The following is a 17,937-nucleotide window of genomic DNA, read 5'->3' on the forward strand; positions in this document are numbered from 1 at the left end:
GTCAGTGTCACTCAGATCTCTATCATCACAGATTTTCTCATGTCCTTATCATAAAATTATTATTTGGAATCGAGGGTTGACAATTCCCATTTCAATACTGGAACCTATCCAACTAAATTTTGTCTTCTTTTTTCTTTCCAATGCTATATATGCCAAAATTGTTTATTCTCTATCGATCTAAAAATCAAATATTCTAACTTCATGTCAACAACTATACAGAGTGTATTAAAATCATCTACTCATAACACATTCCACCTTCATTAACCTAGTCAAATTCACTTCTCAAATTTGTTAGTTTGGTAATAACTACCATGGGCCCAGCTTAACTTTAAATCCATTTGTACTACCCAAACTGGCACAAGGTCCAACCCCTCACAGAGGTATACAAAGTAGGGTTGTTTTTTATCTCCACATAATCTCTCTCTGAATTGAGATCCTACAGTTGAGTTTGCATGGTTTGCATGTTCAGGCCTCATTACCCAGTAGTTTTGGACGTGACACAGCCAAAAGACAATCTTACTGTTATGGGGTACTCTAATCCGCAGAGCTATGTTAAAATTGCTGTAAACCTGCTATTCTAATTGGTACAATTTTTTTTACTGACCATTAGAGATGATTACATGGTAGTAAGGGATCCCTCTCCTTTTTATTTTGGCTATAGTATAGCAGTTTTATTAATTTAATGCATTCTTATTTACATTATATGTCCCAGAGGTAGTTATTTTTGCGAGTTACTTCTAGTTCTGTTATGCCAAACAAAATGGCCTTGTAAGAAGGAATAGAACATAAATAAGCAAAGCTAGGAAAATGTCTGCAAGTCAGCATTAAAACATGAAAACATGAATATCCAAAATCAAAAACATGTTACTTATCTCAATCAGAAATCATTTACCCCAGAAATATATTTAGTCTCCCAAAACTCTTTCCCCAGATATCATTTACCCCAGAAATATATTTAGTCTCCAAAAACTGTCTCCCCGTATTTCTTGCTTCTTGATTACACATGATAAGTAAATGACCGTGGCCAGGTTTCGTCCTACTTACAGCAGGTACGAGCAGCTTTTTTACTTCTTCCATAGCTTTAGCCATTTTGACTTCTGCTCGATTAATCGTATCCTCCACTGTGATGAGGACGTGGAGTTCTTCATTCAGGTGCTCCCAGTTAGGCTTGCCTCTGTTCTGCTCCTCCTACAACACATGACCAATTCAACAATAAGAAAACAGTGACCAGTCCACAACAATCTAAGCCTTTACCAAGATACCAATGGACTCCTTGTGTAGACATATCAAACAACTATCATAAGCCTTGTTAACGATAGAAACCGTTAACGATAGAAACCCAAAACTTCTATGTTCTATCAGTCGTCGCATTAAAGCACATATCAATTTCATTCCGAATAGTTCTCAATTTTAATTTCTATGTTTGTAACTGATGGAAAAAATAAATTAAACATGGATTCAAACCGGGTAAATAATTGATATTCATGAAAGACATACAGCTTGAGTAGAAATTACTGTCTGAGCTTCATGACTAGCACCAGTAAGATTTATATTCTGTCACCTTTCACATACGATAACTACTGCAAGACATTAAATATAGAAAGAAACTAACAGACCATCAAAATTGTGTAAAATTGTTCTTAATCAATCGATGTGCTGAATTTTGAACATATTTACAGCATCTTACTTTAACAATTATGTAACTAGACACAGAATGCAAATTTCATGAACTTCATTAAACAGAGAATCAACGCTGATCAATATACAAAATCAGAGATCACACACATCGGATAGTCAATGTGTACCTCTTCAATCATCATAATTTCAAGTCCAGATCCCGACCCATTGGTATAGTGAGTATTGATGGACACAATTGTAATGCCAGGCCTCTGAAGCTGAGAGCTTCTGAACCATTTCTAAACATGCACTTCCTATGATTTTTCTCTTAGATCAATTGTCTGCATCTGTTTTCCTAGAAAACGTTCCTCAAAAATCTGACAAACATTTCTTCAGAGCATTTGGTTGAAGCCTAAAAATAACTTTTCAGAACGCAGATCAATCTTGCCTTTGAACATGCAATAATCCTTTACTTTTTAACATTGATGTGTGCATTGACCAACTTCTTCAAGTTCAAAAAAAAATCCTTGAAATATTTTGATAGTATTTAAGAAATTTTGATATTCTGACAAAACTTAGAAGTGCATTGACATCGTGTGTAATCAGACTAGCATGCTGTAGCATTTCACCAGCTACTGATACTGTGATCTCTCCACAGTTATCAAATAGATATAAAAACCCGATCATTGCTACATCTGGTATGGATCTGTCACTATACACTATAAATTATACCTTAACCCTTCCACATAAACTACATCTGACAGATCAAACACCAACATCAAAAAATCTACATTTAAAATCCAATTTAGCTTTAACTGGTCACTGGTACAGGATTAAGTTATCTGATAAAGTTTTCTTCTTAGCCATCCCACAAAATTAACGTGTATATAGATATCCAAATACACATTGATAGAAGATGAGGCATGGAGCCAAAACTTTTCATTTTTTTTAAAACCAAAAACATGGAAGTCCACAAATTAATACAGCTAAGTTATATGATCTTTAAAAAATTTCAAATTTGACTGACAAAATCTTTTTCCCCATCATCTGCAAAAAACTTGAAGCATACGTGAAAAAATTTGAAACTGATTGCTTCAGAGAGAATTTGATCAGAATTATGTGCATCCAACAAAAATTTTCCTCTAAGAATTTGATATCAAACATTTGAGTCATGCTTGAATTTCATATCAATCCAAATCATGACTCAGTTTCACATGTTTTGGTGGAACGGCATAGCTATGCGTGTGGCGTCTTCTGCCACAAAAATATATAGATTTACATACACTGCCTAACAAGCACTTTGAGAAATTAGCCATGAAAGATTGAAAATTGTCTTTTCATCACCTAACTGTAACCTGTCGCTTTGTGTGTAGTAAAAAAAAATTCCTGTGATGCTAATTAATGTCTAGAAATTAAGTGAATTGTTTATTTTGATTTTTTGTTGCAAAAAGATCTTTTGATGCTCTCAGATGGATGAATAAAAAATAACAGTCCTACAAGCCTTGTAATCATGAGTTATGGACTCTTAAATCACAAGTTACAGCCTCTAACATAAATTACTTGTGCTGATGCAAGTTACGTCCCTGACATGACTTACATGTGCTGACGAGAGTTACGTCCCTGACATGACTTACATGTGCTGACCAGAGTTACATCCCCGACATGAATTACATGTGCTGACGTGAGTTACGTTCCCCGACATGAGTTACATTCCTGGACACAAATTACATGTGCTGACAAGAGTTACATCCCCGACATGAATTACATGTGCTGACAAGAATTACGTCCCCTGACATCCTGACTGGGGATTCTTACCTTCTTCTTGTCCCTCATTGAGCCTTTTCCTCGCACCATAATCTTACAACCTGTGAACTGTTCCAGCTCTTTAGCGGTCATCCCACGTGGTCCCAATATCCGTCCCACAAAATTAAACTGCAAAGACATCATATAAAATTCATCAAAATTCACACATTGGTACCAAGACATCATATAAAATTTATCAAAATTCACACATACCAACATTTACACCACAGTGTTACAAATAGGGTTGAAACAACACTCCTCAGTTTTGATTTGGTTTGAATACTATATTTCAGTCTGGCATTAAATTTTTGCCGATTCTAATTCAGTAAATTACTGTGATTAATAACACGATTAATATAAACAATTGGATAAAATTTAAAAGTGAAAAAACAATCTGATGATAAAAATGTCCCAGTAATGCATTTTTGTGTTTATCATTGATACATTATAGCCAAAACAGTTTTAATTCACAAATCATACTGAATTACGTGTTACTGTGAATTTTTTCCACACACGTCTAAAAATGAGTGTACAGCCACTAAGTGTATTAAAAGTATTGTTCGTGGATAGTGCATCATTTCAGTAAACAAAAGATGATTAATAATGAAGATGTAAACAAATTCTATAATATGCTCTCATTGTCTAATGTTTGTATACATAATGTATCAAGCAAAGATAAATCATGGATGTCTCACGGAACATATAGCCCTGAAATGTGTTTGCAACCTGGTACTTTTTCCCCCCTTTTCTTCCACGAGTTGCCTAATGCCATTAAATGAGTGTCTAACAGCAATTCATAGATCAATTATGAAGTTCTTAGGCACCAATAAACATAGTATGGTATCAATTAATTGATCCCTTGGGTATTCCTACAACTCAAACAAGCTAGTCAGAACACTTCTTTCAAAAGCCAAGCCATGCAAGAAATGGACAACATACTGTCAGCGATAACTCATTTTTTTGTCCTTCAATCAAGAGTCATTAATTAATTCTGAACCTGGCCAGATTTTCTGCCCCATTATGTTCTATGGATAATGTACTCAGGGGCCTGTCTATATGTAACTAATCAGTCAACCTCTTGAGAGCCTTTTAAACTGGTTCTCTGAATTCAATTAACTAGTCCCCAGGTGGTGATTTTCCCTTGGTTGCATTATCAGCTTATTAAGAGGCTAGTCATGAAGGTTCTTTCCAAGAGTTAACAAATAAATAAAAAAAAAATTCATGACCTTTTTTTTACCTTTACATACTGCACTTAATAGAGGTGTATCTCGTGTTACAGTACATGATTATCCGAAAATCCAGAATATATATACATACATACTATATTCATGTTTCAAAGAACACAGCTTTTGGGTGCTCAGGCGGCAAGATGTGACCTCAATTTGGGGATACCAATTTTCTGAGACACCCATGTTTATGGGGACATCTCCAGTAAGGTTATCCAGAAACATGTTTTACCTTGCCCTGACCATTGGGTGAAACTCTCATCACCTCTCCTGATCAGTGTACAGATAAAGACTGTTTACACAGAGTCTGCCCTCCTTATAAAATTAGCTTCTTTTGACTCCATCAGTCAGATTACAAGCACTGGTTCCTTCAGATAAGTGAGCGATTAACAGTTCTCTGAATACCTGTCATTTCTCTTTTGTAGTTACAGCTGCTGTGGATAAACTCCCCCTATACACAATACCACATTTGAACTGATGAGCTTGAGTGTCAACATTGCTTAAATAGTACATTAAAAATTCTGCATTCTGCAGCTAAATAATAAACGCTATTCCAAAAATCTGTGGAAAATGTGGATTTAACCATATTGATTCAAACCCTGTACCCATTTAAGCCTATTTATCACACAAAATTCTGATTCTTCTAAAGCATTACATGTATTTCAGAGAATTTTCACGCTTCGTATGGTTTTTCCCTACCAAAATTCAGTGAAGCCTATCAGACTTTGCTGAATGAACTTTCTAACAATGATATTTCAAAGTTATCCCCAATGCAGCATGTATTGTTACCCAATACAATGAGTAATAAAAACCTTAAAATAACACACAGCTGAGCACAAAATCAAACCTTTTCTCTTTCTGACTGAGCAAGCATCCTACACACCAATAAAAGCTCAATAAAGGAGCTGTCACTGTATGACACAACATGTGACCTAGCTGGCAAACTCCAACCGGAGAAGAATTGATGCCACATAAACATCACATACACTGGAGGCAGGACGATGACATTTCTTGCAGGAACACTAAATACTACACCAGAAGTACTCTACATTACACAATTTGATGAGGAGCACTGCCTGTTAGAGATTTAACCTGTGTGCTAATGGCCGTGTGCAATTTACCTACCAAAAAACTTTAGTACTCAGTGCATAGCGTCTGTGGAGGCAATGTTTGCATGGGAATCTTTTGAAAGGACGGTTTGTTAATCAATTAAATCTTAGCATTGTACATAATTAGAACTCAACAAGTTTGTATAACAAAATGCTTGAAATCCTGTGGTTTACAGAAGCTTTGTAGAACAACTAAAAAGTAACGCAACATCTGTCTGCATTGCAAAACATGCCATGAATGCAGGTAAATAGTGATACAGTGAATGCACGACACCTACATGTGTACATATCTATACTGTAAGGAGCCCAGCATCCACTTTCATCTAAAAGTTCCTGCATGTGATCTAGGATGTAGTTTACCTTTCCTTGCTTTCATACATATTACAGCCCTACACGTTATATCTATTAACTACTAGTGTACACTTTGTTAGAATTCACAAGATCTTACATCTGGATGTTCTTTGACAGGAACATACAACTTTTCTGAGACTGTCTGGACTGGACCGATGGGATCTGGAAGTTCCAGGGGAATACGACCATTGCCTTTGTGATGAAACAACTGTAGTCGGACTCTGTTAATTTCTGGAAGAAAGAAAAACATATAAATATTAATAATGATCCTGTTCTTGATTCTGAGACTTTCCTTTGAACTCGTTTTTATTCTTGCCAAGTCGGTTCAGGCTTGTGCATCTGACAGATGTAACCTCAGTTTGTAGAAAAACAAGGGGGGGGAATATGTACTGCAAATTGCTTCCAATTCATTCTCTGCATGGTTGAAATTATTAACTATAACCTTCTGTTCAAATCAGACCAAGCTTCCTGAGAGCCTTTCTGCATTTAATTGACTTATTTCTCAAAAGAAACCAATGTTTTTCTTGCTTCAGTAAGAAAGAGCAACATCAAGTTTTACCTCTTCTCTGAATTGTTCACAACCAAGGAAAACATATATTTCAAAAGCCACAGACACTGAAAACACATTATTATGTCAGAATCACAGAAAAGTGGAAAAATATTACAATATCAGATTTCCTTTAGACACACAATACATGTATTATATCAATTTTAGTGGACACCTTTCCTGTTGTAAATTAAGCATAATGGTTTTAATAAATGACTGCTAATCCCCCCACCTCCCATTCATCAGTACTGACATTTATTTATTTCCATACAACTGATGGGGGAAAAAACTGTTGTTTCCAATTATAACTTAAATATTTTCTTAGCACATCACATACATTCATTTGATCAAATTTTGTTTCTGGCATTTGTAAATATAAACTTTCTGAATAGATTATTCAGATGTAAATATAAACTTTCTGTATAGATTATTCAGATTTGAAAGGATAACAACACTCCAAGAAAGTAGGATAAGACAGCATTCTGAACACCTGCAACAGACAACTGACCCAAATCACATCATGGACCTTACCCTCATTACAAACCCACCTGTAGCTGAAGACCCATCAATTAGAACCCCTTTAAATCCATCCTTGTGATAAAAAGGAAAACATCCAACTCAGACAAGATAAAAAGTTTTCAGCTTCAAATCTTTGAATCTCTTTTTTTCTTTTCATCTCTCTAATTAGAAGCTGATTCTGGATAGGATAGTGTGTGTGGAGGCCCCCATACAATGGATGGAGTTCAGAATGGTATCTGTGTTTCAAGAAAATTGGCAGAGTCAGTCAGGTCACACAGACCCCAAAACAATGTGGTGCACACAGCAGGCGTTTGATGGACATGCAAGGTCTTGGAGGAATACATGTAGGATTGTAATGGAGGACACTTCACAATGAAAAGACCTAGCTCATTCTAATTGTGTCATAAAATGAAAACTGGGTTAAGATCATTATATAGATTTCTCCCTCAGCATCAGCTCCCATTGAAACTTGTGATAAAAATGACTTAAAAAGTTTGCTTTAATGGATAAACATGCATTTTCTTTCGACTTGCACAGGTTCGACTTGCACAGGTTTGTATTCAGTGCCCTATGAAACAGTAGAACTGTAGACCTATCAAACATTAGAACTGTAGACATGAGAATTAACTGTACAGCGTTTTTGTGGTCAATAAACCATAAGGCGCTTCTGATTCTTTAATGAATATTCATGATTCTTAGTCTTATCATTATTAGCACAATTAACTGTTGGCATTGATTCAAAAAACGGGTGAAAACATAACTAATGGGAAATATTGAAGTCTGACGGAGATTCCGAAATGTTCAGGGCTTAAAGGCATCGTGTTCTGTCACCAATGAAACAGTAATCAAAAGTAGTTCATTTGTACCACTATAATTTGGCTAATTCATAAAAACGGGATGAATACAGTGCTTATATATACCTACATTGTGTCAATATAACTGAAAGAATTTTGGGTAAATTAGCAAAATCTTTTTTTTATCAATAAATATTGCTCCGAGCTCATCAATATTATCAAAAGCATTGTGCTTTTAATGCGAGTTCAAAAGTGCATGTAGACACATGTAATAATAGTTATATATGTCCAAACAGCAAGTAATCAAAATGAACACTTTGTGTATCAATAGTCTTTTCACATCAGTCTCTCTTATCATTATCATTTTCAGAATGGCAAGACCAGAATGCTGGATTTTTTGGCAGAAACACTGACCTACAAACAACACCTCCCTGAGAACAAGTCACATGACCCTTATAATCCTAGGTACATCTACCTGTGTGACATTTACTGCCTCTGCATGCCTGCTCTCTTTGAAGCAGCCCCCCAGATGATGTAACAATTACACCATCTTTAGCCTGGAGCCTTTTCTAACTCCCTGATTGTATCTCTGACTAAATGTACCTAAGATAACATCAACAGGGATTCCTTCACCCCGGTATGGTGATAAACATGACACAGCCATGACTTGTCATTTCAGGGGCCCCTGGGCAAAAATATGACAATCTTCACCAACTTTTAGGATCCTTTTTACTGGTGTTCTGGCACTACTGGTATGTTAATAAATCATCCTGTTGTATTTTTGCGGTCATCAAGGTGTTCCTACCTTGTAACACCTAAGTTGCCAGGACGCGTTTTGGGAGCAGAACCTCTCCATGTCTTCAGCATGTCCAATGCCTCTATGAATGCTCATTAACACGCTGCTATAACATGTTGTTCATCACCCCCAAGTCTAAAAACTTAGTGCTCCTCCAATAACTTGCATGTATGCTCAACTAAACACTGCCATAACTTTTGGAAAGGAAAATTGTTCCCGTTTTAAATCAATCAGCTAGCAAAGGTCTAGCATCTGACTACCTCTGCCACAGCCCTAGGGAACCTCCATGATAGTAACTGCTACCATTGAATGATTACCTTACAGATATATATATATATACATGCCAGTTTTTTAATGTACATATAAGAACCTCTGGTCCAAATTCTGTGAGAGTCTGCAGTTTTCGTTGAGGTGGTACTAGTTAATTGACCGTGAAACCGAACATTTGCACCAAATTGTTAAGAAAGCACCAAGAGAATCAGACAGCATTTACTTCAGGTACATGTATAATCTATCTGTTCAACCGCTTACAATAAATCAGCTAAAACCATGTCCGTGTGTTTTGTTGCATTGTGGTATTGCCACACAGGAAGTCATGATTGAAGAAGATAGTACATCAGCTTTACACCTTCAAGACAAATAAATCACACGACTTTATATGTATGAAACCAACTTTGGTATGTGTGTTCTTGTGCAGCAGTAGGGTCGGTACACATGTACAGGACTGGTACACACAGACAAACACATGTACAGGACTCAGGTACACACAAACACATGTACAGGACTAGTACACACAGACACATGTACAGGATTAGTTCACACAAACACATGTACAGGACTGGTACACACAAACACATGTACAGGACTGGTAATACACAGACAAACACATGTACAGGGCTGGTACACACAAACACATGTACAGGACTGGTACACACAGACACATGTACAGGACTGGTACACACAAACATGTACAGGACTGGTACACACAGACACATGTACAGGTTTAGTTCACACAAACGCATGTACTGGGTTCAATTTCTACAGAAGGGTCTAGTAAGAAAAAATACTTTCTTATTTTGTGACTTATCCTCATCAAGCATGTGGCTATATTAAATGTATCTAATTTTATTAATTTAAAGAATGATTATCAAGGAAAGAATGTTACAGATGGCAATTTTATTACATCAGATGTGAGAACTCGGGGTGTTGTCCGGATATTGTCGTAGATCTGCTTCAGTGGATGCTGCATCTGAATTTTGGGAAATGGAAATTTGTCAATAGTCCGGAGATTATCCAGTGCCTGATACAGCTTGGAAGTACCATCGGAACAACCTAAACTGTTACTATTTTCTATGTACCGATCGGAGCAACCCCAAACTGTTACTATTTTCTAAGTACCGATCAGTGCAAGTATATATGCAAGTGTACCGCATTGTTTGTGTGGCACTTAAAAATCTATGATACACTTTTTCCGAGTAATGTGACTTGAACACAATTAAGTGCCCCCCCTAAATATCACCGACACTTGTCCTTGCCTACATTACATGTAAGTACATGTTCTGTTTCCCTGCCAGTTCTACTGACCACAGAGAAACTGAACATCTGATTTGTACTTGCTACTCAAGACCTCTTTACTTAGATTTACTAAGCCCGTCATCCTTGTACTATTGTTGGTTTTAATATGGGTTAATACATTAAAATAAAACTCCAAAAGTCCACATATACATATTGATCTCTTTATAACAAAAAACATAATGCAATCCACTTAGTAAGCCAGTGACCAGAACCATTTCTGAAAGACCCCTGCACCTAAGTAAAATCTGGTAATGTATGGGGATTAGATTTAGAAACTCCCCCAGTCTTTTGAGAACCTTTTTTTCCCCCTTAAATGCTAGAACAGCGTTTTCAAATAGACTTAGGTATGTGTTAAATATTTCTCCATAATACCTTCACATCTGAAATCAAAACAATTTAACCTGAGAACATTGCACAACACTTTTAATCTCCATGGAAACATTTTTAATCAGCTTATAATTAATTCAATAAGATGTAAATTATGTTCACCAGCGAGTCTATTTAGATGAAAGATTACCTAACCAGACTAATTGTTCTAAGTGTATATGTCACAAAACAACTGTTTCACTTTCACTACATTAAATAGACTTAATAGCAGAATCCATGAAATTTTAGTTGGCACTATACAAATTGCACAAACAGCCTTCAAATTTCAGCAACTGTTCAAGACTTTTAAGATGTTTTCCTCTGAGCCCTGGTAAAGCTTTTCCCTGCAAAATTTAAAACATCTGGATGCTATTGGATATTCCTCCAAAACTGTAACCCAATCCCCCTACCCAACACAAAGACAGATATTGACTGCAAAGAGCTGATAGCAATCTTTCCCTCTCCAACAAGAAACCACCTCGGGATCTTGACCCAGCTTTAAAACATCCCACATTTTTCATGAAGACCAAGCACCGATGTTTATATATAGACCAAATTTTCTCCATGTTAATCATGAATATATTGTACATTTCCCAAGACTGGTTTTAGAGACAATGAGGGCATCTGGCCATGCCAAAACCCAAGCCAGGCTATAAACACCAATCCCACATTCCTGCAATCTGTTTTTTTCAGCCATATTCAGTTAGTGAATACAATTTCATCTGGGGGCCATTTGAACCCTAACAAACCTACACACTGGCTAATGAGAAACACCTATGTTCACTTAACTAAACCATTCCGTTATTCCTTGGCAATTACTAACATGTTCTATTATTGTCTTGGAAAACAACTTTTTGCAGGATATTTCAATTGGAACATGAAACAGGAACATTTCCAACACATGTTTCAAACATCTGAAAATTCCTCATCAAACATTATTACAACATCTACCCTAGCTGTGTGATTTTCCTGCCAGTGCTATAGAGTCCTTATGTCAAGCGAGTACTTTTAATATCACAAAATGATTTCTAGATGTCCAATCACAAGAGATCACTGTTTAACATGTATTTCACCCAAGTAAAATTGAAGAATTATTTTTCGCAGGTGATGCTTCTCGCTAAATTACATGATAATAAATTCCTTGCATATATATATATTTAAGAATCTACAAAATTTTGAAACTGGTGACCACAACATTTTGGAGGGGAAATAGTGATGATAAACCATGAAAAAGGGGGATTTTCATCTATATATTAATCACATGGCAGAATACAACAAATGCTATTTTGGATATAGTTGTTTTGCATAAATATGGTTCATCTTTCCCTTGGGACCAGGGCTTGACATAGACCTGTTCAAGTTTCAGAGAATCAAATATCACACAGTTCAATCACTGAATTTCATACCGACACATGTCCTCAATACAAAGTGCATTCTAAATTCAAAATTTTAAATTAATTCACTTCCCTGACATAAAGAAAATCTAGACATTAGAGAACATAATATATTTAAATGATATACACAATTAAACCCCAGTTCTACATGTTCTATATGCGGCTATGCAGTTCTAGTGTAGCAATATGAACTTGACAAGAAGTGAAAAATAAGGTGCAATTTTTTCCCTGCTTTTTAACACTTTAAATTTATAACTGCAAGCCTGATTCAAATATGATAAATTTATATCCCAGGTAAAATGCCAAATAGAAAATGAGCTTATTCTATATATATATATGGACATGTTGTATAATACAGGTTTACTTAGAATTGACGGGACACAGACTCACTACAGTAGGATGCATTATAAACAAAATGGGTCTGATTCATTCAGTTGGTCAAACAAATACAGGGCTAATTGATTCTATCTCTGTTAATGTGAACAATAGCAAACCAAACAATGGGGCCTGACAAAGACAAATCCTACAGCAGTGACACAGATTTCATACAAAAAGATCCCTGTATATCGGGCGTGTCGATGGAACCCCTGCATACAAAACCCCGTGACTTTTGTAACCAATGCCATGAAACCCGAGAATCCCCATCGTTCATCTATCTACCCGAATTTTTATTAACTGAATAAAAAGCCACAAACATCTAGATACAGTATCTTTTTTGAGACGCGCAAGATCTTTGGATAATGATTTCTGAACTTGGGGTATTATAAGCGGAGTGTATTGTGTAGGACTACCTGACCATGACCGAGCTAGCTACTCTTTCTAAATGTTATTATTCGTCATGTTCCTGTGTAGATAGCTACAGTCATCTGTTATTTCAAACCAGGTAAAGATAGCCCACTACTCCTATTATGAGCGGCCCAAGAAGGATGACATTGCACACATTCGTGTGCTTTTTTCACATCCCATGGACAGGAACTAAGATCGAGGAACAGACAATAGGGGAAAATCTCTTTCTTTCATTTTGTTTTGAGGTTTCCCAAAACCGAAAATCTGATTAGCCCGTCCACAAAAGAAAAGACCGAGACAAATTTTCCTGGTGCATTCCTATACACAGGTTAACAATGAGACTATTTCTAAAGAAGTCTGTCCAATTATTTCCTTGTCAAAATGTTGCTTAAATTTTTTTTTTTGAGTTGAGACAAAATTTAACAGAACTCGGCTCTGATACATTAAAATGCTAAATTTTCTTTGGCAAATTTCTCCAGGAATAAGTAACATATCATTTTCACATGCTGAAACTTCCTTATGTAATGAGTAAACAGTTACATGAATTTGGATTTCAGTTCACTTCCTTTCCAATGTGCTTCAGTCATCACTCACTCAGATAACAGAGAAAACAGACATTAAATACAGACAGTGGACTCATTCTGCCTAACATAAATATATTCTTCTTTTAAGTTTTCATAGACTCTTCCCAAAAGTTGGTTCTCAATTCAGGAATTCTACCATTTGTAGTACACATGCAATATTTCATGAAAAGGTTCCTCTTTTCATGTGAATCACACTGGTAAAAATCCTTCAATTCGGGAAAATTACACGAAAGTAAAATTCAAGTGCTCAATTGCACATAGATACACACAAGTATCCAGCCATTACGAATGCAGTGTAAAAATCAAGATCCAAAGTATTTTTTTCCGACATTTCCCATACAGTTTGAACCTTGTGACCACTTATCAAATCTCCATGCAGTTTCCTGGTCCGAGGTGAAGTATTTTCATGTGTACAAAGTTGCACCATAATCGTGTTTTTCCTCTCTCATCTTTCCCTCATTTCACATCTGTCACAGTGTGTTCTGTCTGAAAATCTTGTTTAAATGTAATTTATATAAAAGTTTTAAATGATATTGTCATACCTTTCCTTCGGTCTCATCCTTTTTGCCTTTTAAGGCGTCGGTGCAAGTGGACATGCACAGTCCCTTTGTCCTGAGAAAATGTACAGCTCAAATGTAATTTGTCCTTCTTCTTGACGAATATCGGAAAACGTAATTCCAATGGCACTACACCTTTTCGTTTTGTTTTGAAAATTTCTATCACAGAGGGACTAACTCTAAAATTATTGTAGTGGGGGGGAATCATGTTTTTGTCAAGTTCTTGGTTAAGTGGTACCCACCATGTGTTAGTATCATTACTGATGTTAAGAGTATAGATATATATGGTTGTCCACTCATTTCCACTGTGCATAAAAAACCCAGCCATCGTCACATTGCCAGTCATACTGAGATCTGCAAATTGCTCAGGGTGGGGAGAAGTACTCATTACATTAATACAAGTATAAATATATGTATATATATAGATGCTCATGAGAAAATAAAATCTTTTTTTTTTTTTGAGTGAATGTAATGAAGACAAACTATACAACTATGTTAGAATATTACGAGTGGAAAAATGTAACGACCATGAGTAAATACAGCATTCTAATTAAAAGAATTTATTAATAGTCCGTAAAAAGGTGCATGATAAGTAAACAGTACCCAGTGCCTTCTTTCATATTCATTCAAACTCTGGCAAACTCCACTATGTAAAACACTGTTGCACAACCACTGAACCAGTCCAAAGCACCTAGATGTCAAACTTATTAGCACACATAATTAAATGGTATTAATTAAGTACTGTTTTCTAATGATGGGTTATTGATCACAATGAGATTTGTATTCATCAAGCATCTCATCTGTTAAAAGAAATCTGTCAAATGGGAAAAAAAAAAAGATATTGCATGCTGACAATACAAACATGTATACATTATGTCATAATCAGTGCTAATTTATTACAGGAAGGTTTTAGAGGTGATTCAGACAGGGGAGATTACTGCTGCATTAAAAAGGGTGCACAACTCCTCACACATCCCTGCATATTTTTGCCACAGCTAGCTCACCCAAGATATGATCACAGCCAACTTTTAATGTGATATTTAAGCAGAGAACCAGTGAAAGCAAAGTGTACACAAAAGTGATCAATTTCTACGGTCTCTTTCATTTAGTTTTTTATTTTTCCACGGTTTTTTTCTTGGATTATTTTGTTTCTGACGCATTAAAGTATTGAACATTCTGTTTAAAATAACTCTTAAACTCCAAAATCTGTTCAATCAAAGCAGTCTATGTTATGTTTTCTTCATTAAATGGATTAATTTTTGCATTTTAATGAAAATTTCATTTGATTTGTTTTAATAATAAAATAAATTTCCGTGTAAGCTACCATAACAAATATACACTGTATCTTTATCAACAAATCAAATCCAAAATACAAACACCTGTCCACACAGGTGAGCTAATACAAAAATGCTTATCGCCACCTTGTTTGAACAGAGATTGACAGATTCAGATAACACAAAAACGCGCCAAATTCACTTTTAGCAATTCTACGGAATTCTTCACACGGTCAAAGAAAGTCCAAGAAATATTCTGAACGAATTCCTCGCATTTTTTTTCTTTTACATAGAATAAAATTCCACCTCTTTTCATGTGCAGTGAACTGCGAGATTCAAAATGGCTGCCAAAATCTCGGCACCCATCCTGAACAATTACTGTCAGAAAATGCCAAATCATTTCTTTATTTCTTCAATCGAACTATAAAAGCGTTATTGAAACTAATGAAGTTATATTTCTTGCGTAATTACTGTACAATTTAGGCGAAATCAAAAGGCAGAATAACTTTTACAACGAGTTAGCAAGTTATGAAAGTTTTGTAAACACAACAAGTTCACGGCTCAACGCTTTCGCTCGATTTTCTTTCGCGATACAATACTTCCTCTTAATCATAAGAAAACCGTGCAGATTCCGGTGAATAAAATTTCTCACATTTATTTTCGTCAAAATGAAACCGAAAGTTTTTAATCCTCCAAGTTAAAGAAACTTACCTTCGTCTAAAAGTTTTTCTAAATGCACAAAAACGTTGGGAAAAGCCTGTATCTGTTTTTTGTCTTTGAGTAACTGTGCGAGATACTCAGGCGTGCTACGCTCGTCTTTATTAGTTTCAGTCCCCATGTTAAAACAAGCGCCTGAGCTGTTGCAAAACTACCAAAGTTAAGTAGGGGTTAGAATCCAAACTACAAATCACTACAATAACTTCTTGTGTTCCCTCTATCATGTAAAATTGTTTATGAACACGTGCTAAGGATTGCGCATGTCTATGACGGATCACTGCATTTGCGGTAGAAAGGGGTGGTCAGGATAGTTTCATGTTTTTCGAATAACATGAAAAAGAACTTTCATAGCTGTGAATTCTGATCGATTATAACAAAAGCTATGGAAATATCCAGGTTTAATCACTGCAAATAAAAATAAGGATGCAGACGGATAGAATTGGAATTGTCGATGATGTTGAAACCCCGTGCCTGGGAAATGACGGGATTGTTGACATCTGACAGGTGATCGAAGGAGGTGGACCTAAGGCAACATGACACAATGATTCAAATTTTTTGTTTACAAATCAGAATTCATGTTTCATTAATCATTTGCTGGGAGAAGATATTTATGTTAAAGATAATCTGTTATCGCTTGACACATGTTTATAGACATATACACACATATATGTTAAGAATCCACACCGTTTGATCCGCGCCTATCTTCGGTCTGTGGGTGAACTAAAGGATTAATTCGTTAAATCCACTCATATTAATCTGATGTTTTGTGATAAATTACACAACGACCTTTCGTATGTACTCCAAATTAAAAATGTATAAATGAAAGTTTCTTTTCAAAGCTGGACGGCGATTAACCAATAAATTACATGAATTTATAAGACCTAGACATTCTGTACAGATTTCCCATGACCGCAAGGTTATTTCGTTCTCTCTTTCTCCCTATCTTTCTTTCTTTCTTTTAAAGGTGATATTCTTATGTTTGATGCATAAAAATTCCTTTAGATAGATCCATTACATGTATTGCTTTATCAAATAAAACCTCATGAAATTTAAATTGCTGCATGAATTTATAATTTATTTATTTTTTATTATTAGGCTTATTATTTTTAGCAAACATATAACTGATACTAATATTAAGTACAGGTGGAAGCTATATTAACAGGTATGAAGTATATCGCGACAATGTTCACGCATCGTTGAGAATTTTGAGGTCATGAAAACGATAAAATCTTGACACAGAGAGATGAAATATGACAAGACTGTCGAGAAATGTCACGTGTGAATAAAAATATCTTCGAAAACTGCAATGGGATGAAGAAATAAAACTGTCTGTTGATCAGTGGTGAGTGTAAAATGTGAGTCGGAAAATGATAATAACGATAGGAAATAAAAAAAAAAACAAAAAAAAAACATTGAGGCAGTAGATAGAAAAATATTTTTAGGGAAACGTGCAAACTTTATTGATCAAATTACAAAGAACACATCTTAATGAAGAACACATATTTAAAACGGCTAGCGCACTGAAATCTACCAACATTGATAGACCTAGACTGTGACCTGTATGCAGGACAATGGCACATAAACTGTGGCGGATCTAGAAGGTGTTATGTACTAGAAGCTTGGGTCACACCCCACGTACCCCCTTCGACAATTTTCCGGATCTGACCGTACTGGAGTATAAACTTCCATGATTCAAGCATTTGACCAATCTTATTCACATTGTACGCTGTGTTTATACATGTATGATGAATATCGAGATAAAAAGCATCTCTCGTATATTTCTCTGTTTATCAGCTTTTCGAAATTTCACAACATTTCCATACAATAATTTGATGATGATATTTTCGAGTGATCTTTTTTTAAAAATTCTAATCAAATAATCATATATATTGAAATTTTGACGTAATATTAGCTTTCATTTT

At 35.5% G+C, this 17,937-nt stretch overlaps 1 protein-coding gene across 8 annotated transcripts in view; it reads right to left on the reverse strand.

The window, feature by feature from the left end:
* The window catches only part of LOC125673008 (KH domain-containing RNA-binding protein qki.L-like), a 32,478-nt gene extending 16,183 nt beyond the window's left edge, over positions 1–16,295 (reverse strand). For all 8 annotated transcript variants that reach the window (XR_008801302.1, XM_048909248.2, XM_048909246.2 and 5 more), the window contains exons 1-4: positions 16,010–16,295; positions 6,204–6,337; positions 3,433–3,549; positions 1,045–1,188 (exon numbers count right to left, since the gene is read on the reverse strand). Coding sequence is in view for 7 of the 8 variants with exons in the window: in XM_048909248.2 (XP_048765205.1) it covers positions 1,045–1,188; positions 3,433–3,549; positions 6,204–6,337; positions 16,010–16,136 (522 nt within the window). In the remaining variant the exon portion in view is untranslated. The remainder of the gene's footprint in view (positions 1–1,044; positions 1,189–3,432; positions 3,550–6,203; positions 6,338–16,009) is intronic.
* Positions 16,296–17,937: the final 1,642 nt, after the last annotated feature.

The sequence above is a fragment of the Ostrea edulis genome, chromosome 3 (assembly GCF_947568905.1).
Source record: "Ostrea edulis chromosome 3, xbOstEdul1.1, whole genome shotgun sequence".
In the NCBI taxonomy this organism is placed as follows: Eukaryota; Metazoa; Mollusca; class Bivalvia; order Ostreida; family Ostreidae; genus Ostrea; species Ostrea edulis.